Source organism: Drosophila kikkawai, chromosome 3R (genome assembly GCF_030179895.1).
Source record: "Drosophila kikkawai strain 14028-0561.14 chromosome 3R, DkikHiC1v2, whole genome shotgun sequence".
Lineage (NCBI taxonomy): Eukaryota > Metazoa > Arthropoda > Insecta > Diptera > Drosophilidae > Drosophila > Drosophila kikkawai.
Window position 1 is genome coordinate 14,486,856 of NC_091731.1, and position 23,072 is coordinate 14,509,927.

Consider the following 23,072-nt stretch of genomic DNA (forward strand, 5'->3'; position numbering starts at 1 on the left):
TGGTTTCTCTTTTTTCTCTAATGACCCACCGACCCACCAGTTAGCAAACTTATATTAAGTGGCCTCCTGTTGGGGCTCCAACTCATTTAAGACTTTTTGATCACTTTAAGGCCACGACAAGGTCAAGTGGGACTCTGACAGCCCTGATAAGGGCCGAGCGCGAATTCAATAAATTCGCTGACGTAATTCCTAATTGCCAGGCGAAAATAAACCAAGCGAAGCACTTAAATTAATTAAAATATCATTTCGGAACTTTCGGACGAAAGTAAACACAGTGAAATCACCGCCTCAAAGAATCCTTGCTTCCTTTTTGTACTTTTTGTGCTGTCGCTGGCTGGCAAAGTGAAATCGAAATGGCAAACAAAGCACGAAATTAGATGGTTCTCCGGTATTATTGTCAAAATAACATTTTCCCTCGCTTTGCCCGTTGCTTTTGCTGATTTTTTCCGGCGCCTGCTGAAGGTCGTAAATAATTTATGTAAACTTGAAGGTTTGCAGCAGCAGCAGCGGCAGCAGCAGCAGGAGGCGGTGGGTGGGCGGCGGAAAATGGCAGAGGGATTTGTCGCAGACTCCTTTACACTTTGATGCTGCTGTGTTATGAATAATAACTTGGCCCGGCCTGACTGACTACCGTCCAACGCCCCTCCGAAGGACCCCCTTTTTGTTATTGTGCGTTCGAATTTCACGTCACTCTCGCCCTGTCCCGGTCCCGGTCCCGCCCTGGCCCGGTCTCCTTCTGCATTTGGAAAAGCTTTGAATATTTTACGCAGGCATAAATAATTTAAAACAATGGAACACACGTAAAAAGGAAAAAAGGATAATGCAGCAGCAGCAGCAGCAGGCGAGCTCGGGAAAAAGCACACAAACGGGACAAAAGTGAGAGCGGAAGAGCGAAAGGAAAAAAAAAAGCGGTGAAAAAGAACAGGAAGATAAGAATAAAAATTTATATATATTTTTTTCTCTCTCTCTTCTGCTGTTTTTTAACATGGCCCAGAGATGCCGGCCGTAAGACCTGCCCCTGCCCGCCCATTCTCGACCCGAGCGCAACACTTGACATATGTGTGCCGCCCTTTGACCTCTTTCCCCGAACGAACGGTGCTCCGGAATGCCTTGTAAATGAGAAGGCGGCCAAAAACATTTGACGAACGACAAAAAATGAAATGTAAATGCTGAAAATGTTGTTTCTGCCTTGTATGAGCCGTACGTCCTCCATTCTCCATTCTCCGTTCCTCGATTCCTCTAAGCCAGTGAGTGATGGCGGCTCAAAGAAATGTCAACACACACAGGGCTCACGCACAGTCGCCCGCCCTTAGACAATTTCACTTTGACTTAACAAATAGAAAATCATTTATTCTGCATGCGCGAACGTGGACCGGCTGCCAGGCCAGGATTCGATTTCCCACATAGACAAAGAGTGCACTTTGAGAAATAAAAATTTGAAAAATGTATTAAAATATATATAGAAATATATAAAAATATTTAAAAATGTATAAAAATATATAAAAATACATAAAATATAATATAAAAATATTTAAAAATATATAATCATATACAAATATATAAATAAATATATTATTGAAGTTTCCTAGAAATTGTTAAGCGAGCACACTGCTTTAATAAAAATTAGGGCTGTTTGATAAAATTTAGATTTCAAGAATTTTACTCATTTAAGATAGATATATTTTAAATTAAATTAAATATTAGCATTAGGCATTGTTCTTCAAATGATTATCTTCAATAATTTATATTTGATAAAATCTAAAAATATATAAAAATAGTATTATTACACAGAAATATTTATCTTTTAATTTAGTTTTGAAGAGATTTTTAAAGTTTAGTTTATGTATTTTTCCAAGCACCTGGTGTCATAAAAAATATCCATTCAAGAACGTTTTAAAAGCCAACAATTTGTGCAGTAGTAAAACCAATCAATCATCACAAATTTGTATTATGTTTCATAAGACTTTTGTTTGTAAATACCTTAAAATTAATAAAATTTACAATACGATTGTTATGTAGTGTACATTGAATCATTGAAGCACAGGAAAAGGTAATTTTTAATCCAATTTCCTAGTAATTTTTAAGTTAAGCCGGAAATGGTCATACCGGTTTGTAAGAACCTGGCCTCAAAAATAGCTTTAAAAACTATTTCAATGGTCACATTTAGGCATGTCATATTATTGAAATATTCCAACCAACTTAAAATAAGCATTCAACTTTGTGCTTCAAGTGATTTTCCTCAAGGATTTTTATTCGTTTCCTTTTTTTTCAGTACAATTCCCCTGCAGATGGGAACTCATCCGGAGCCTGGCTCCGCAGTGATTTCCGTCCCGTGTCGAGCCTTTAGATTTATGCGCATTTTGCATATTTTCTTTCCTCCTCATTTCAAAAGCAACAAAAGTGACTTTGGCTCTGCCACTGAATCAGCAGCTTTTCCCCCAAAGGGGAGTGGGAGGGAGCGACAGTGCTTCAATTTTCATTGCGCGACTTTTATGACTTTGGCCGCCTGCTGCTTTTGACTTTTATCGAATGCAAATTGTTTTATAATAATGCAATCAAATCTTTGTCAACTCTGTTTATTGATGTGTTTATTTTGTTTTGGTTTTTCCTGATAATGCCGCCAGCAGAGGCAGCTGAATAACACTTAGCAAGTGGAATAAATTTGGAGACCGAAGTCCCTTGAGTCCTGAAGTTAACAAGCTTATGATGTTTACTAATAGCTTTCATCGGTATTGTATTGAGGGGGGTTGTGAATAATTCAGTTGCTGTAAGGAAGTATCTTGAGTAAATTTGAGATTAAAGTCTGGTTAAGGATTGACTTACGAATATTTACCCTACTTCAGGTGTTGTATTTGAAATTTTCCTAATTACGCTGAGTATTTTCTTGTAAGTCACTCCTCTAAGCTTATTGCTTATTTTATAAATAAATAAAAAATGGAAATCTTCGAGGTTGAAGGAGAATCCCTTCTAACCAATTCAAGTCCCCCAACCTGGGGTAAGTGCTCCTCCGCTGGTGACGTGACTAAGCCAGAATTGAAAGGACCACCAAGGGATATCACGGCATTTACTGCAGCGTCTCTGCAAATGCTGCTTTACTTGTACTTACACTTCTTTTATTGTTTCCTGATTTCTTTTCCCTTTTTCCTTCCTCCTTAAATCACGGGAAACGTGCAGAGCAACTAAACAATGTCAGGCAGACAGAAGGAGCGACAGTTAAGAGAGGTGTCCTTGTGGAAGGAAAACTCACTCCATAGCATCTGTTTTAAACTGGGGCCATTTTAATGAATCGATCATGAAAATAACAAATTTTATGCATTGCACAGCGGTAACTACAATTATGAAAAAAAAAATGGGAAACAACATTGACAATGGCAATAACAACTACGGCGCCAATACCGCCGTGAAACGTTGACAACAATAACAATAATTGTATTTACACATAATTGACCATAATCCCCAGCAGCACTGTCGTTACTCCGTCTCTCTCTCCCCTCGAATGACAGATTTTTGGTACCCTGTAGAGGTCGTGGGTCCATGGGATTGCAATCAAATGAGCCCCCCATTCTATTTCTATTCTATTGTAGCTTTTTTTGATTATTTATTTAAAGATTCAGAGGAAGTTCTATTTCCTTTCCTTTTTTGAAACCCTTAATATCCAATTTATATTTTAGAAACGATAACTGGGTATCCTTAAGTCGTTACTCTAACCAACCTGTTTCTGCTTGTTTTCTTTTTCTGCTGTTGTTTTCGTTGTTTTGGTTAAGGCCAACACCAGCTTCAACACCCAATTCGGTTGGTTGCCCATGAAAATGGCCGCAGGCGACATTTTATGTTGCTGCCGCTGCTGCTGGTGATGTTGGTGATGTTGCCGCTACTGTTGCGGAGCTCTGTTGGCATTGTCTGGACTGTAGTTAAATTTAAATGCCAGGCGAGGCGACAAGGACTTGCACTCGGGGCAGGACCATAAATTAAATAAAATGAAATGAAATAATTTGGTCACGCACTTTCGACCGTTGACATTTGCCTTAACAGCTCCGCCCTGGAAGCGCGTTATTCCGGATAATCCCCGGCTCACACTGATCCAGTTGGAGTTGGGAAATCAATGTTTTACACGCTTTCCCATGCAAATTGTATGCCGTTGCCACTGCTGCATATTTATGGGCCGCCGAATGTCGGCAACATGCACACACTGCGAAATCCACTTCATGACCGAAAATTAGTTTTTAACCCACAAAATAATCCCGAATGACATAAGGATGGCCGACGATGGAGCAACAGTAGGGCTGCGAAAAATACGAGAAAAAAAAGTAAAAATGCGGCAGGGAAGAACGAGGGACCCGGACCATAGTCGCTGGTAGTCCTTGCTTGCCGGAAGTTGTAAAGCTGCCATTTCTCGGCCATGTTGTTGATGTTGCCACTGCCACCGACTTGGCGTTTCAGGCAACGATTCGCGGCCTCGTAATGCGGTCATTGTTATTGCAATTGTTGTTGCCGCTACTGCTACTGCCAGTGCTACTGCCGTTGCTACTGCTGTTGGCTGTAGCGCATTTGTTGTATTAACTTTTTCCAAGTGGCATACAGGGGCCAGCCAGCAAACTCTCCTCGACGAGAGCGCGCCACCCCCAACGTGGGCCATAATTTATTAAAGCCTGCACCAGAGTGCTCCAGCGTCGGGCCAGCGCCCCTGGCACACAATTGAAATTTAAGCAGCAACAGCAGCAGGGGCAGGCCCAGCAGAAGGCAGGAGCAGGAGCTGGGGGGTAGGAGCAGGAGCAGGAGGAGTAGCTGGTGCTGGAGAGCAAAGGGCAGGCGCTTCAGCGAAGTTGCAGAAAATGCGAAACACTAAAGGAATCCCCTGCACCTCCACCGCCAGCTCAATCCCTCGCCCTCCTGCAATGCCACCAGGGAAAATGGTAATCGAAATGTTCGCCGCACGAATCAACGCAAACAAGGCACACAAAGAAAAATATATTTATTCAAGTTTAAAGTTACCAAAATATAGTTTTTTTAAGTTCTAATTATAAAAAATTCAAAGGTTGTTAGCATCAACATAAATTTCACACACTTTTAGGAAAATATTTACAAGTTTCTCAAACTAAATTTGAGTGATATTTTTGTGAAAGTGCATCGCTGAGGAGCTGTGGGAGTTGGCCTGCAACACTGGCCAGTTCCCAGTCAATGTCTTGCCTCTTTTTTTTCTGGCCTCCTTTTTGCAGTCAAAGTTTTTGGTCGAAAACTTTTTGGGGGTTTTCGGGGGAAATAATTCATGAAACATGGCGAGCGCGAAACGCGAAAAGCGAACATTTTTGTGCCTGTGCCGAATCTGATTGTGACACAAACGAATTGTTCTGGTTGTCGTCGGTGTGGAGTTTTCGGAGGATTCGTATTTGGACGAGGACTTGGCGGAGGCGGAGTAGTAACAGAGAAGCCGGTCGGTCGCATATTTATGTGCCTATTTCGCTCTCTTTTTTTTTTTTTGTTTTTGCTATGTGGCCGGGAGCATTACTCTTCTTGGCATGCAAATTTATGGTGTGTCCCAAAACAATTGTTATTGTGTTTTCAACTTTTGCTTGATTTGTGTGTTTTAAGTGATTCCAAATGGGTCGCGGGGGGCCTTGTCGCTCTGTTGGCAATTTGCGGCTATTCCCATTCCCGAATCCATTCCCAGTCGCTGATAATTTCTTGGCTGTCATCGGGGCCAGACGCGCGCCGCATATCTCAATGCAATTCTAAGCACCCAATAACCATAAAACACTTTAAAGTCCAGTCTGGGTTGCAGGTCCCCCCCGACGGACTTTTGTTTATTTGTATTTCCGCAAACAATTCGACCGTCAGAGCCACGAAACTTTGGCCAGGCCATGCAATTGTTGCCACTGCCCTCCACTTACTTTTCCTCCTGACGGCAGTCCTGGCAGTAGGCCACTTCCTGGAGTAAGTTCAGCTGCGTCCGCATGCAATTCGTGAATTTTTGAAGGCACTTCTTTTGTTATTCCGGCTCCGGAATCGCCACCCACCCCCCACTTGCAATATGCAAACGGTCATTTCGTTAATGAGCAAGGGAGGGCAGTGGATGGCGGGTAACTACAACTTTTACAGGGCATCCGGCGGATGAAGGAGGGTTCGCGGAGGAGGACGGATGGGCCACGACCAGTGGCCAGTAGCTTAGATAGACAGCAGCAGCCCGGATGACTTGGTTTATTTTACGTAATGAAATGAAATTGAAATGAATGTTTTATAAACCATCAGCTATGCTTCGTCCCGTGGCCCCCTTGTAGAACATAAAATTATGATAAAAACTAACAGCTAGATATAAACACAGCTGTAAAACTGTGTGTGCTTTCGTGTTGGATTTTCGATACAAATGATGATTGTAAATGCTTTAAACTGTTCGCCGTGAATTAACATAATTAAAACACCACCATTAATATTTATGAGCAATTTGCGATTACGAACATATAAGGACAATTACAAATTATCCGAAATATTTGAGCAACTTTATACGCTGGCAGACAGCGGCAGGGTCATTAAAAAATATATATACAGTTCGAAGGGAGCCAGGACCGGGGTTTTAATTAAATTTGGCTTAATGTTGTCACCGCACGAGTGTCTCGCCGCTGCCTGTAGTTGCCCGTTGGAATTCGGATATTTAATATACGTCGCACTCTCAGGGTTCTTGTTGGCCACGAATTTATGAAATTCAATTAGCAAGGAGACCACAGTGTCGCCTTGCCGACTGTGGTCAATAGAGAGAGAATGAGCTTGGGATATCCGCGACTAAAGGAAGTGTTTGCTCAAGAGTATATCTGATCTAATTTTCTTAGAGGTTATTTGCAGCGGATCCCTTGTCTTGCCCAGGTCGATAATCTGATCCTTGAAATCAGGGAATCTAGGAAGAGGGTTATCAGGAGGCCAGAGTCATAAGCATACATCTCCGTCTTGCTCAGCAAAGCCATTGTGATCCTTGTCCAGTCCCAAAGCGGGCTATCATTTTCCCTAGATCGTATGGTTAAAGATGATTAAACAATCTCCAGTCTCTCCTCGTTCTCTGATTCATTCAACAGATCGATGTCGCACATTCAGCTTCCTGTAAAGTGCTTCTCCAATGGTCCTTCAGTTCTTAGAGGTCAAGCTGATTATTGGTCTGTTTCTAAATCTCTATTCCCTGGCCTCCATTCGTCGAATCTGCTGGATCTTATGTAAAAAATTTTGTAATTCTGAAATGTTGTTGATGCTGATTAAGAATATATATGATTTAAAGTAGAATATGGCTCACTTGCTCGTTTGCAAGCTTCTGACTAAAATAAGAATACCCTTCAAAGTGGTACAGTATTTTTATTGAACATTTTAAGCCTTGTATATGTACTTCAGAAGTGAAGGTTTCGAAATGTCCAAGGGTTCAAAATATACTCTAAAAACCACTTTTTCAGTTAATTTTTAAGCAACATATTTAATCCTATTTAATTTTCTAAAACTTGTTTGTCATTTTAGGTTCCACCATAAAGGGCGTCGTGGCCATATTGAATTGCATTCTGGCACGACAGCTCTGCTTCGAGGATCCGTCATGTTCGGCCATATTGGAAATTATACCGCGCGTCTGCGGGCCCATACCAGGTAAATAAATAAATAAGTATATAAACAAAAAAAGAAGACCATTCAAATCAAATCGATACTTTTTCCGAGCGCCCTGATGGAATGTTTACACAATCTATCTATGGTTTTTGTGTATCAAGTGTTTGCAGAGCTCTCAAGGACTTGCGGCGCTGAGCGCTGATTATGCGCAAGTTTTGGTCATTTGAGAATTAATTTCCGCTGTTTTTATATTTTCCCTTTGCCTTTATTTACTCTGTGTGGGTTGCTTCGACAACTGTGTAATTATTTCAACAATTTTTGTGTGTGTTCCGTGAGCGGGCTGCGCGTGCAATAAAACGGTAAATAACAGTGTACACTTAAAGCGCAACAGAGAGCGAGGCGGCGTGGCGGCAAGGCAGCCAGAGGGCGGGATCGCAAGCAAAAGGCATTTGAATATTCAAATGCCCCAGAGAACTGCGATGCCGGGCAAGTCGATGGCCTGTTTTTTGCAATACCCTGTAAGGGTATAGAGAATGCCGGGGATATGCTTTACACCGGCCAACTGTGCGTATGAGTGATATTTGTTTATGGGATGATGACGCTACATTCCGGCATACTGTGCGTATAAGTGATTTTAGCTTATTAAAAGCTGAATACTTTACTACTCTGCTTACTTTATTTGCAGAATTTATGTATTGAATTCTTGTCATAAATTCATGAATTTGTCCTTGCATAAACCTAGTAAAAGAAAGTGTGACAATATACATCACGTATTTAGATATAAATGCTGATTCTAGTCTGAGTCTTCTATAGAGCTAGTTTACTGTATTTTTCTAAAATGACTTTCCCTTTAGTCACATTTTTAAAATAATTAAAATAAAGTAACCCTAAAACATATTTTTTTTTATAAGCAAGTGAAATCAAAAGTATACCCAACAAGTTTTCGTTCAAAACTAGGCTAAAAGGTTACTAAGAATCGCAGGTAATCTGTATTCTTAACGTTCAACTTGAACTTTCTTGATTGTTTGTGTGTGTGTTGAGAGCGCACATGACCCGAAGGTGCAAAATGAAAAAGAAACGCGTGCCTAGCGGCGTACACCTTATCCGGGCGGGAATCCAGACTGGCCTGGCCAAAGCCACCCACTTGATTCACCTACCAATTCATTCCCAAACAAAGAGCGGGCCGCAGAAAAAGTTAATTTATAAATTATTCAGTAATTTGTTTTAGACTCGGCTTTAGCCGGTGCCGGGTGCTTCACTGCTCCTCCGCCCACCGCGACAGCAACAACAATGGGAATAAATTTCTTTTGTGCCTCGACTTTGATCCGCCCCTCATTCAAATTGTGAGTGTGTATCTAAGCCGGGACTCCGGGAGTCGGCTCTATTCCGCGACCACTATTCCATCCGCTCCACTCACTCACTCCAGGACCTTGGTCATGGTCTCGTAGTTTCCTGTCCTGTATCGTGCGCATAAGTCCGCTCTTATATTTAATTATTAATGTTCATTCAGTCCAGCCAGCGTCCTGTGGCATTTCTCAGCTCCGTACCGCCAGCCCGTCATCATCATCCGGCACTGCGTTGGCTTCCATTTAAGTGGCTTTCACCTTTGCGCGGTTGTGAAGGAACACGGCGAAAAAATCGCATTTAAAACGAAGCATTAACGGATTTAGTTTTGCCCAAAGCAAGCTCTCTCCTTCGTTTCGGCACATGAAGAAAAAATAGGGTTCAATCTGGAACTGAAAAGGGTACTATAATTTTGAAAGGATTTTTACTTTTAGCTATATAGATGTTTTATTTGTATTTAGTGATTTTAAGTAATTTATTTTAAACCGATTTAAGACATATTTTTCCCAGACTGTATGTTGTATTTTATTTCGATTTCTTTTGCGACCGCAGCTCATTTCCGTTCTCGAATTCAAGTTAAGAATATAAAGGGTATAAAGGGGAAAATCCTTTAGGATGCCTGCGGCTTGGACCACTCGACGCAGAGGATCAAGTGGTCGTAGCCATGACCGTTGAGGATTTCAATGGCTGCGGCTGCATCCTGGCGGAACTTAAAGTGCACGTAGGCAAAGCCCTTGCACAGGCCCGAGTTCTTCTCGCGGGCCAGGTACATCTTGGTGTGCGGCCCGATTTTCTTCACCAGCTCCTCAAGATCGGCCTCGGTCATGGACTCGGACAGATTGGAGATGCGCACGGCCGAGGATTCATCACGTTCGCGAGCCCAGGACTTGCCGCCGCCGCCACCCTCCTTCATAAAGGGCGGCACATACTTGCCCGACTTGTTGGGATCACTCACAGCAGCAGCGGCCGCTGCATTGGCCTTGTTCTCCATCTGGGTCTTCCTGTCCATGGCGGTGCCCTTGTAGGGACAGTTGACGCTCCAGTGCTCGCCATTGCAAATACGGCACTTGGCTATATTCTTGCCAGCCTCGATCTGGGTCTCGTGCGTCTGCTCGAACTCCTTGGAGCCCGTAAAAAGCATGAAGATCTCCTCGGAGGCCATGGTCGTCTGTGAGTTGGGTCCTGGCTTGTCCAGGCGCGAGTCCCCGAACTTTACCCAGCTGCGACGACGGGCCACTGCCTTGGGCACCACCTGCTTTTCTATCTTGAAGGTGCGCACTACCTTGACCTTTTTGCCGTCATCGTTGAACTTGTACTCGGTCACGTACTTGTAGTCGCCCTCAATGTACTCACTAGAAGGCGGCAGTCCGTCCACATAGTCCGCCTCGACCTCGTCGGCCCAAGAAGTCTTGAAGGCTTTCATTTTAGCTGGATTTTTAAAGGGTTATCCAGCTCCGAAATGGTTGAAAAATCTCTAGAGACTATTGAGAGGCGATTTGAATTTTAGAAAGACGCCTACGGCGATGGGATAGGTTTTGGAAATGACTAACTGTATTTGGGAAGTACAAAATAAATAAATAAATTAAGAAATAAATAATAAAACCACAAATTAGTGGAAGAAAATGTAATATTTATTTGTCTTATAATAAGTTTTGATTTAATTCGAAGAGTAAATAATTTCTTATCTCATGTAAAACTGAGAGCAAAAGACGCTCCCTCTCTTGCTGATAAGATGCTAATGGAATTTCAAATCCACGACTATAACTAATCTTTATTCAGATTATTAGTTCGCTTTCACTTGTTCAATAAGTGAGTTGTTCGCTGAGTGGAAAAACATGAATTTAAAGCATCCCAAAACCGGCAAGAGTCTGCAGATCAATGAGTTTTGGCTGCGTGATCATTGCAGATGTGGAGATTGCTTGAATTTGGACACAAATCAACGGCGCTACGATCTCCTAGATCTGCCAGATGATATCACATCTCTGAGTACGAAGTATGAGGGAAATCAATTACTAGTTCAGTGTAAGACGATGACAGCTAGATATGTAAAATTCACTCATTTCATCTCATAAACTCTCAGGGAGCGATGGCCATCGGTCCAGTTACGACCTGGACTTTATCTTTGATTCTCAGCTGGATCAGTTGATAGGCCGGCGGTCAAAGTACACTTCCCCGACGGCCTGGAGCCGCAGCATTATCACGCAGAACGAGCGAAACCTACGCTTCTCGCTGCCCCAACTGGTGTCCAGCGATGCGGTGGTCAAGTCTCTGGTGGAGTCCCTTGTACGCTATGGCATTATCTTCATCGATGAGGTGCCACCCAACCCCACTATGACTGAGCTGGCTCTGCGCCGCGTCTTTCCCCTGATGAAGACCTTCTTCGGTGAGATGTGGACGTTCAGCGATAAGCCCGATCATGCTGATACAGCCTACACCAAGCTATATCTGGGCTCTCACACCGATAATACATACTTCTGCGATGCTGCCGGACTGCAGGCTCTGCACTGCATCGAGCACTCGGGTTCTGGAGGTGAAAACTTCTTCGTGGATGGTCTGTATGTGGTGGAGGAACTGAAGAGACGCTTTCCCGATGCCTTTGAGACCCTGTGTAGGGTTCAGGTTCCCGGGGAGTATATAGAAAAGGGCGAGCATCACCGTTACACGGCGCCTGTCATACAGTTGGATCCCCTGACCCAGGAATTCGTACAGCTCAGGCTCAATGTCTACGATCGTGCTGTGTTCGATACCCTGCCTCAGTCGGAGATGGCTGGGTTCTACAAGAGTCTGCGACAGCTGTTGCAGCTCGTAAGGCAGGAGCAGGTTCAGTGGAATCTAAAGTTAGTTCCAGGCAGCATTGTGCTCTTCGATAACTGGCGGGTGCTTCATGGGCGTCAGGCTTACACCGGAAGTCGCACCATGTCCGGCTCCTATGTGCAGCGCACGGACTTCCTGAGCAAGGCTCGTGTGCTGGGAATAATCGAATAAAACCGAGCACCTCGTCTCTTTCATCTTGATCCCTGATTGCCCGCCCGGACCGAGAGCCCTTCTCCAATTCAATTTCGATTGCAAATGCCAACGCATCATAATAAAAAGTTACGATTACAATTGCTGGCCAGCGTCTAATTTTTGTCACGGAAGGGAGAGGGGATGCCGCATATATACACGTACAAAATATCATTTGGCATTTGTTTTTATGGCCAGGATGTCATGTGTGTGTCTGTGCGGCATAAACAAACGCACTTTGAACTTTTTCATTTAAAAGTGAAATTACTTTTTGTTAGCCGTGCAGGTTAATGGCTGTCGCGGTGTCTCGCTGTCGTCCTTTAAATGTCCTCCAAATATGGATGTGCCTTAAAGAGGCACTGCGGTGGTGTGACATGGAGAGGCGAGGCAGTGTCTGAATATTTATGATAATTGCATTTCATGCAGGTTTTTCTCCCAGCTTTTCCCCCCTCCCAGCTGTCTCTCTTTCTCATATGCGACGGCACGACCGGCAAAAGCCTTTAAAAGCAGCTTCGATGATGCCCCAGCTGGGCGATAAACATATTTTTGTTCGCTTTTCCTTTGCCGGAAGTTGCAGCGCAGCAGCAGCAGTCGTGCCTTTGCATGGCATACTTTTCGGCATTCCACTTCCGTTTTAAAACGCTGCACTCACTTTGAGCCACCGGGGCACTTGTCGAAGGTTCAATAAAATCAACAGGACACACACATACATAATAAGGGCATGGCACAAAGAACAGGATGAAGCACTGACACTGCACCGGAAGCCGGGTAGAAAATATGTTAAAAATTGCCTCAAGCAACCTGAACTATCATTAAACTCTTAATTAAAGTATTTAATCTGTGTGTTTACTTCTAAATAATATTTTCCCTGTGCTAAACCCTAACGAACTTCTAATTAATATCCTCGATAATAATTTATATGCCCCTGAATGGCTAAACTTAATAAATGACTCATAAATTTCACCAACAGACGGCTATAAAAAGCCAAAGGAAAAAAATAAATAAAAACAATGACCAGGCAAAGGAAAACAAATATCAAACTAAAATCAAATAAAGCAGGGCAAAAAAAAAAAACTCAACTCGAACATACACAGACGGGCGGCAGCAGCAAACAAACAAAGAAATCATTGAACCAATTCAGCGACCAACTCAACAACCGGAAACGCGTTTCGAATAAAAACGAATTGAGGACGTAACAATAACAGTAAAAGGCAAGGGCAATGGCGACGGCGACGGCAGTGAAAAAAAAACTCAAACACACACAAACAGAGCAAATGGCGTCAGTTGATGGCGACGAAGCATAAAAACCACTCGCCTTGGCTTTATTTTTTATGACTGCCCAGCATGCAATGACGAAACCAGAGCCAGGTGCCTCTGGCCAATAGGATTTGCCAGCCAGGGCCAAGAACCAGTAACTAGTTGGCCAGCCAGCCATCAAATGCACTCAGCACACAGGGAGAAAGGAGCCATACGTTTTGGTATTACTTACAGAAAAGCTGGAAAATAGTTACTTTTAATGTAAAATAGTATATAAATTTAAAATCAAATAAAAAATAAAATGAAATATTTTAAAATATATGTATAGTAGGGGGAAGAATATCAATTAAAGGGAGGATTATTCCTCAAAAAATAAATAATTAGAAGCGAAGGGATTTACTTACCAAAGACTTAATACTGTCGTACTTAATAATTAATAAATAAAAAAATATTAAAATATATTTCAGATAATTTAATGATATGGCAAGCTGACGAATTATGATAGCCTAACTATGTTCTTAATAATTCTGTTCAGAAGATTTGTACTTATACATACTTGGTTTCAAGATACATTTGCATATATTTAAAAGCCGCTATTAGTTTCTCTATTCTGAATACAATTGGTTGCAATTATTTCCTATATTAACAATCCCTAAAAGGCCTAACATAAATACCCAGCGTTTCGCTGTTGATCCTCAGCCAACGAGCTTTAATTGACACCCCAAAGGAACCCCGAAAAAATCCTGAAATCCAAAAATCCGAATTCATATAACCAGCTTACATTGAAAACAAAAAGAAGGAAAAAGGGAGCCAAAAAGAGGTGGGAAAAAAGAGGTGGGAAAAAGAGAATCTGAGGAAAAAGGGCCACCACTCCGGGGGGGAAGGCATAAAAATGATGGATGCCTGTGAAAAATGTCACTTGTTGCGTAGCCGATGCCACTGTTCAGATAAGTGTGTGTGTGTGTCCTTCCAGTTCCAATCCTGGCGGAAGCAACTTTATGTTCAACTAGCAAATAATCATGTCCGGTCTGGTATGGACAAGGGCGTTATTGGGGAGGTCGAGGGGCAATCACAGGGGTTACCGAAAGGCAGCTGCGAGATGGGGGCCCGGGTCAGTTGAGTGACGTGAACCACATGGCGTGGTAAGGGCCCACTGGCCACTGGCCACCACCACCACTCGCTTCCTATTATGCTGCTGCTGCCCCGGCTCCCATTGTCCGGCAGTTTGCTTGTTTTGCTTTTTGGCGATTTTACGGCTTATGACGAGCCAAACGAGTCGGAGTCCCAGTGCCAGTCCCAGTCCACTCATCCTCCACCTCCCTCCTCCTAGCTGTGCCTGTGAAGTGTTGGCGTAGCCGGGTTTATTAGTAGGGCTTATGTTTTATGGCCAAAAGGACAATAGATGGCCAACAGATGTGTGCCTTTTGTTGGCCGTGCTAGTTGTCATATGCTCGAATAAGCTGTCACACACTCATAGCAGTAGTAGTGGTGGTAGTGGTAGCGTGTGCATGTGTGTAACATAATTTATTATGTTATAAAATATTATCCGGACCACGTTTGTCCCTACGCATCGCTTCATTGGCCGCTTAAATCGACCGTTTTGTTTGGAGACTCAATTATTCATATTGTATTTGTTGTAACTTCTCTCGCTCTGGCTCTCAGGGTTCTTATTATGACATGTGTCTGGTTTGTAGTTGTCTGTCTGTGTGTCTGGCTGCCATTTATAACAACTGTCATGGCCCACAGATGCACTGGAAGAAATTTTATAAGCAGAAGCTGAAAATATAAAGTTCAAGCATCGATTTAATTACCATCACAAGAAGAAAGTTGGTGTCTGAGTATTTTGATATATTTAATCCTATTGAAATGATTACTTTTTCTCTCAGTGTACTCACTCTTATAGTTGGTAATCGATGTGCAGTTACCAAAATGAACCAGCACAACGCTGTGTGTCAAAGTTTAAGCACTGCTGCCATTTAAAGATCATTAAGCATAACCGCTCCAATCCCCCAAATGGATCCAACTGTCACTCACTTGCCACAACATGTTGTTCAACGAAGTCTTCCTCTTCTTCCCCTTTGCAGTGTCCTGCAGCACGGTGACGGTGACCAAGTGCCAGGCCGCTCTGCGTACCCTTCAGGCCTTTCAGTTCTTTCGGCCAACCTGCCTGTGCAAGGAGCCCGGCATGGATCCCGATTGCAACCACTTTCGAGACTTTCTCTTCGATCATCCTTGCGGATTTGTTTTAAAGAAAGGTGAGTGTCATCATAGCGGATCTAAGATATATTTATTTACTATTTTAAATAATTTCTCCACAGCCGAAAAGGATCCCTATCCCATTGATGCCCTGCCCACCTGCAATCACGCTCTGTCCGTCTGCCAACAGGAACGCAAATGCCTGAAGCTCTTCGAGGACTTTAAAACGCATTGCAAGGTGCGCGACAACAAGTGTAAAATGGAAAACAGGTAAGAAAGAGGGGGCTATTAATTAATGGAAATTTTTTATATATCTTAAAAGGCCTTAAAGGTATTAACCAAGTCGTCAAAATTTCAAGAATTTGTATATAAATGTATGAACTTTTTAATAAGAAAACAAGAATATACGTTTAAAGAACAAGGAAGACATATTCGTAACCAAAACCTTTCAATTCATATTATATTTAAATTGAAATAGACATGCAGCTCACACTATGAACTTAATTAACAAATAAAAAATGCATCGGAATCCATATTGATGCTTAAATTAAGGTTGCAAATGCCCGGCTTTTTTAGACTTTCCATCGATTAAGAGACGATAATTAGTTAGTGAGCCAATTTTGGCTGAAAAAAATGAATTTAAGCTTGTTAAAAGCAGTCCATTGGAATATAGCTATCATCATTCTTAATGACCATATCAGTAACCATCAGCATTTACGAAAATAATTCATTTAACAGGAGTGTTTGCTTTGAATGGGGATATATTTTTTAATCACGATTTCAGTAAAATTTTAATATTTTTTTAAATTTACTTGGGGCTACTCTGATTAAGATATAACGTTTCAAATTTTTGCAAGTCCCCAAAGGCGGTCTTTGGAAACGCAAAAGGCAAAGAAACTCTCAAAAACCATTGAAAAATACCTGCCGTTATTCTGATAGGCAGTATCAGTAACTATAATGAGAACGGTAGCTCCACGATTAAAGTGTCAAGTAAATTACAAAAAATGGGCAATCGAAGTCCACTACCAAATGCCAATACCGATAATGAAAATGAAATTAAAGCGTGTTTGACTTAATAAGAAAATTGATTTGCCCCTTGCCGCAGTGCTGCCAAGCCACTTAATGGTTAACGGCAAATGCAAATTGCATTGGTAGTCGGCAAAAAGCCCGTCAGAGCCACCTGCAACCCACCTCACTCCTTTTCCGAGCTTAAAAAAGAGAGAGACGCTTGGCAACATTCAATTTCGATATTCGATTTTATTGGCAAAAAACACAACGCACATACACACAGAGCGGCAGACAGCAGCGTAAACAGGAGTCAAGTTGAGCGAACAGAAGGCGAAATGAAACTTCCTGCTTGCCGGCATCTTGCCGCTTCTTGCCGCTTCCTTTAGCCATCACATATCCTTACTGACGCGATTTCCTACTGCCAGCCAGGACCTGCCGTCTGGCTCGTTGCCTCGATACACTTGAATACAAACGTTCTGAATGTTTTAATAACTCGAAATGACTTTTTGCGGCGGCTGAGGACGAGGAGGGTCTGAAAAGAGCCCGGCGGAGTTGACTTCAGTTGAGTTTGGAGTTTTGAAACTTGGGCTTAAAGTTCTCCATATCCACAACCCACAGACACAGCTACCCGGGTCTCCTCCTTCCTTCAACCTGGCCTAAAACTTTCCGCACGCATGCCAGGCATTCGGGCTGCGGGTTTCGGTTCTGGCTGAGATCCACCTATGCGATAAAATATTAATTGCAACGCCGTGTGGGTGCACTTAGAGAAATTAATTATATAAAATTTTTTTTTTTATATATTTAAATTAAAAATTAAAATTTAATTTATAACCAGGTCAGGTTTATGTCTACCAGATCTTAAGGATATTTAAGTGAGAAACTTTGTAGATGATTCCTTCTATATCAGACCCGCAGCTCAGAGAGAAATCGTGATTTTAGGGTGCTGTTGCTGAGTAACTGAACCAAACTCTTGCTATAAAACTCTGACTAAACAAAAATTGTTTTATTAAATTTAAATTAATCAATAGGACTATTCAAAGCTGTCTTAAAATCTTATTTAGACCCTCAAAAAATTCTTCTAAAAGTAATACAAATTTTACAGATTTATAAACCCAAATCATACCCATATTTATGCCCAGTGCACATGCATTTTTGATGTAATTGGCAATTTTAAACTTTGCATGGCCCCAGAACGGAAGTCGCTGGCAATGCGGCTTCGGTTGCGGCGGTTAGGGACTCGAAATGTATTCAATTAGCTGAGGGACCACGTTCCCCATCCAAGACGACTTGCACCCGGATTTAACCATGTTCTTAACCGGCTATCATCGCTTTGTCCGCTCTTTACAGGGACGCCTGCCACGATTCGTGGACCAATCTTCGACTGTCGCCGATGTTCGGATGCATTTGCCCGAACAACCATATGAAAAAGCGCTGTGATCGTATCTTTAATATTGTTAATCACAATCCGTGTGTGGGTAAGTTTCGTCTGGCGATGCTGAACCGTTGACCGTGACTACAGTAACAGCAGTAACAACTTATAACAACTGTAACAACTAAATAAATATCAAGACAACAACAACAAGCAACAAACAACACAAACAGCTGAAAGAGAAAGAGCCGCAAAGGCAACAGCTTTTGAAATATTGTTGAAAAACCGAAAAATATATATATAGTTTTTATTTTAATTGTCCACGTTTCCTATTATTATGTGTCTCTCTTTCTCTGTCAACCTCTGGTATCGCAAGTTCTTGTGTTCCTTCTTAAGAGCGGTGAACCTGCCGGAAAGCAAAAAAATAACCAATTTGATTCGTTCTTAACTGACTCTTACGTTGGTTTCTCTTATTATTTACGGTTTCTGTTATCGATTTCCTTATCCTTTGGTTATCGTAATTTTGTGTGAAACGCTCAAAAACCGAAACTAGCCTAACCATTTAAGTAACCTAAACAAAAACCAGAAACTAAACTATCGCACGCTTCTGCATCAACAACTACAAAAAGTAAAAACAAACCAAAACCAATCTAGAGAATCCAAAATGAAACCCATGTTCTGCGATCAGTAACCAAACTATGCCTATATCCAATATATATCATACTATATACGAATATTAGCTATGCCCAAGTAATCGTAAATATCACGTATACGAATGTATATCAATGTAAACCAAAGCTGCCGTGCTATCTCTCTCTATCTCTCTCTCTGTATCGCCTCTCTCTCTCTCTCTATCTCTCTATCTGTCACTATAAAAAGTTTGTCGTAGCAATAAGCTATAGCTATCAGCCCATAATTACATACAGTCACTTGCTAAAGTTACCTGCCACCCAGCGAACTGAGTCTGTGCTTTAGATTGATTGCACCAACTTCTAGAACTAACTCGCTAACCGTAGATATTTAAGACCAACTCTAGACCATACTAACTCCATCACAACTAAGTATACACTGGAAAGAAAAACACCTACACTGTCTCTGTGCTTTATGGTTTCTCTACCCTTTTCATTTTCGGTTTAGGGCCAGATTTCTCTCAGTCCGTGGAAAGCTTTGATTTGGTTTCCCCCACGCCAGAGACCACGAAAACTCTTTAAAGCATAATTTCATTTTCCACTTCGCCACCCACCACCCTTTCACCTTCCACCCTCCACCTGCCAACCACCTGCACTAATGAATTAACAGCACCCCAGAGCAGAGTGATCCCTCCTGCTGAATTTTATTATACTATACAGTACACACTAATTGCACTAATTATTCTACACACACTCTCGCGCACTTTGCACCTCCTCGGCACTAAATGATTTTCTCTTCTTCCCGCACGCATGGCACCCGATATGCACCTGCTCCACCTTCCAGATAGACTAATATTCTTCCCCAACGGTCTGCCCAAATCGAAGCAGCCGCGCCCCAAGACCAAGTCCAGATCGAAGCAGAAGGCGAGACCCAAGTCCAGGCCGAGACAGAGGCCGCACGGCCGCAATGGCACCGAGCTGATGTCCAACAATATCGAGTACCACGACGAGCCCAATGGCTTAAACGATCCGGCAGGGGCGGAGGATGAGGAGGAGGAGGATTCGGAGGGAAACGGCAACGACGACGATGACGAGGAGGAGGAGGACGATGATTATGATGACCGCATACGAGCCGAGATTTATTCCAATTACCCGCACTACCTCCATCCGCCGTCGTGGGGCATTAACAATCCCTTGGTCCTGGCCTCGCACAGTCCCCATACTTTGGACGACGACGACGATGTGGTGGTAGAAGTGGTGGCCCACAAGAAACCACCGGCGCCACCGACAACAACGCAGCAACAACACAAGAATGCTGCCATTGCGCTAGAGCATGACGTCGTGGTGGTGGTGGATGCGGGTCCCGGCCCCCACTCCCATGGCCATCCGCACTCGCACACGTACTACACGCACGGCGATCAGAACTCGACCACGGGATCTGGACTACCAGGACTGCCGTCACCCACGATACCCAGCCCACCTAAGTACGCTACGCGGCGAGCTTCTTGGTTATCCCCTTGTACCCCGACTTGGTTTGGCATCTTTGGCTAACGGCGGCGGCAGCAACTGCAACTTTTCCACAAAGTTTAGAGTCCACCATACACACATGCCTGAATGTGTGTGATTGCTTTGGATAGCCTTTCATTAACTCTCCTTTCTAAGCCACCGAGGAGCTGCAAACTTTATGCAAAAAGCTTTTAAAATAATTGACTCACTTGGGTATGCCACAATTTCCGGTTAAAAAGCCAACTAATGAATAAGTCCGGCTGGCGGCAGGGCAAGCAATCCTTGATCTCGGCTCCCGGGGCACTTGTCCGGCATTTATGTAATCTGATTTTAATGCATTTCATTGTAATAAATATTCAAATGAGTGGGGCTGTGTTTTATAATTCAGACCGCCAGACTTAAGCTGCTCCATCGGATAAAGGCCCTAGCCTTTGGGGGTGATGATGATGATGATTTAATTGGCCAGTTATAGTTGCAGTGCCAAAAGCCGATTAATGTCCAAATCGAGTCATTTTCTTAGCCCAAACCAACGAGATTTATGTAATTTGCTAAATCTACTTATGCACCGCCACTCTGTTTGTTTGCTTATATTTGCTTCATTTAATGTATCTGCTACTTACACACACAATCCCCCTTGTATCTCGCACTCTGTTTTGCAATTTGCACTTAATTATCTGTACAACTCTGCAATTTATTCAGCACCGGCACCAAAATGCACAAAACAGCACCACCACTCGGCGATTTAGTTGCCGGCAGCGATATAACCCACCGCACCTACACTGGCCCCACGATGGAAGAACGAGGTGAGTCTGAGTCCCCCTGCCCCTAATTGCACTTAGCCTGGTTGCACTGTACTTTTATCTGCTCGGCCCCGGAGGCATCACAGTTGTCTGTTTTCACATCGAATAAATATGGAAACGATTCCAGGCTTAATTATGGTTTGGGGACTCTCATATTAAGTGGGTTACAAGTGACAGGGGGGGATAATATTTAAGTGAGGCAAATACATTTTTAATTTGGTATTTATATATTCTTAACTGTGGTTAAAGGATGGGTTTTTAATGTAAATATCCATTAATTTAAAATACATAGGCTTCTGGTTTTTAATTAGGCCAGTTAAAAGGCTATCTGTGTACTTCTTGAGAATATTGTTTCTCATTGTTTACTTTTTGAATTTTTAATTTCCTGTAAAAGCTTTTTTCTTTTTTAAATTTTGTCTAGTAATCATAGCTGCACGCATGGGGCAAAAAGTTAATTATTGTTTGGACTTAGCACAAAGTTCGGATGACTTCTCTCATTGGGTGGTATTTAATTTGAATTAAATATTTATGTACTTCGAATGGGAACTGAAGCAAGGGGTCTGGCCGTAAATTAGACAATTGGCCTGTAAGTAAGTATTCCCCCAAGAGCACCAAGAAGCACTCCTTTCTCTCTATCTAACTCACTCTTGCACCACTTTCCCCAGCTCTCTCACTCACTCAATAAAGACTCCCTGTAAATGCTTATTAGAACAAAGGTGGCCAGGCTCGGTCCTTTGTTGTTTGCCATTAGCTCCAATGGCTTTAGCTATCTGCAGGGGCAATCACTTGCAGTTACATGAATGCAGCACAGATTCATATATATATATATAAGTATATATGTGAATATATACAGCCTGATTCAATGCACACTGGTGTCATACATAAGGATTTCGAACCCTTAACGCGTCATCAAAAAGCAATGTCCAAGAACTGCAACCCGGCACTCCACTGTGGCTTTACATTATTCTAATTAATACAATATACACTGAGAAAATAATTTAAAACAATTTAAAAATTTAAAACAAAATCAAAATGTGCTTGAACTGTTTAGAAATTTATATAATAATCAAACTATTTAATTTTATTATTAAAACTGCATTAAACAAGTGATGAAGTTGAAGTTAATATGTGCTCTTTTATAGAAATAATAATAGGTATTTAAACATAATGGTTAGTGTATATCGAAACCTAAATGTAGTACTTTTATTATACATTTATTACCTATTAAAATTGTCTTTCAAAATATTTTTAGTTTTATACCACTTCTTAGACGAAAATCTTCTGTTAAGCACAAGGAAATGCCAATCAATATGTCGTGTGCTAATAATTTTATATAAATATTTTATAAAGAAACTTTTTAAACAATATTAGTTAAGGGAAAGTTCCTCTAATTTAGCTAAAACTCTTGAGACAAAGATATAAATACATCATTTTCTTAGTACATTAAGCTCTCTACAAATGTATAGGCATATAGAAACTTAAATTTTTTTTAATTTTAAATCAAGGATGAAACAACCAGTAACTAAAAATAATTTTTCCTAAAAATGTATTGTTGTTTTCCGCTCACAAAATGCTGCTTATTTACAGACGCGCTATTTTCAGCAGACGACAGAGCCTGCAATTGTTAATGGCCTAATCAATGCATCCATTCTCCCCCTTTGCTTCTTTGGCTGTCCCCTCTATTTTTTATTTATGGCCACGAATTTCACTTGCCATTTGACACCGGCCGTCCATCATCGACGGCTGGCGTTTTGTTTTTGCTCCTGAACCCGCTGCTGCACTCGGCAATCTGTTCGACAAAGTTATAAATTTCCAGCCTGCATTGTGCATTGTGCATTATGCATTTCTGCACACAGCTTTGTCTATTGTTGCAGCTGCCGAGCTATGGGATTGCTGTAAATATTAGCAAACTATTTATGCACGTCAAGCGCACACACACACACACTGGGACTAGCACACAGCAGACTTTGCCGATTTTCACCGACAGTCGCCTTATTTACGTTTATGGCGACCAGTAAATTAACAGCACAAGCAGCAGCCACAACAATAACCCCCCGATATTGGAGGGTTATCTGATTTTCGAGGGCACATTTCAGGCAAGAGATGTGCATAAATATTCAAGCAGAAGCCACTATATTTTTTCGTTTTGTGTTTTAACTGGAAAATTTAAATTGAATTGTTATTGTTGCTGATTGGATTCTGGAATGCAAAGCATAAACATTTTCAATAACCCGAAGGGCTACGAATTTTCCAGTCAGACCATTAACAATATCACTATTCAAAACAAGAATATTCAATAAAAATAAATAAACATAGTTTGTTGTCAATTTTCGAATGTCGTCTTTGACTGTACCTAATATACAAGCAAGTAGTTCATATCCGGCTCGTAGG

General features: G+C 42.0%; 3 protein-coding genes across 3 annotated transcripts in view; 2 read left to right on the forward strand and 1 right to left on the reverse strand.

Annotated features, from left to right (window-relative positions):
• The window catches only part of Gfrl (Glial cell line-derived neurotrophic family receptor-like), a 65,030-nt gene that overhangs the window by 22,965 nt on the left and 18,993 nt on the right, over positions 1 to 23,072 (forward strand). The window contains exons 2-7 of the mRNA XM_041776991.2: positions 7,489 to 7,611; positions 15,258 to 15,428; positions 15,492 to 15,639; positions 17,725 to 17,852; positions 19,220 to 19,859; positions 20,581 to 20,684. Coding sequence (XP_041632925.1) covers positions 7,489 to 7,611; positions 15,258 to 15,428; positions 15,492 to 15,639; positions 17,725 to 17,852; positions 19,220 to 19,859; positions 20,581 to 20,684 — 1,314 coding nt within the window. The remainder of the gene's footprint in view (positions 1 to 7,488; positions 7,612 to 15,257; positions 15,429 to 15,491; positions 15,640 to 17,724; positions 17,853 to 19,219; positions 19,860 to 20,580; positions 20,685 to 23,072) is intronic.
• Positions 8,765 to 10,440, reverse strand: eIF3g2 (eukaryotic translation initiation factor 3 subunit g2). The gene has a single exon (XM_017180184.3). The coding sequence runs from the start codon at positions 10,334 to 10,336 to the stop codon at positions 9,524 to 9,526; it is 813 nt and encodes a 270-aa protein (XP_017035673.1). The 5' UTR covers positions 10,337 to 10,440; the 3' UTR covers positions 8,765 to 9,523.
• Positions 10,717 to 11,991, forward strand: Tmlh (Trimethyllysine hydroxylase). Its single transcript, XM_017180181.3, has 2 exons — positions 10,717 to 10,935; positions 10,994 to 11,991. Exons 1-2 carry the CDS (start codon positions 10,749 to 10,751, stop codon positions 11,896 to 11,898), a joined length of 1,092 nt encoding a protein of 363 aa, XP_017035670.1. The 5' UTR covers positions 10,717 to 10,748; the 3' UTR covers positions 11,899 to 11,991.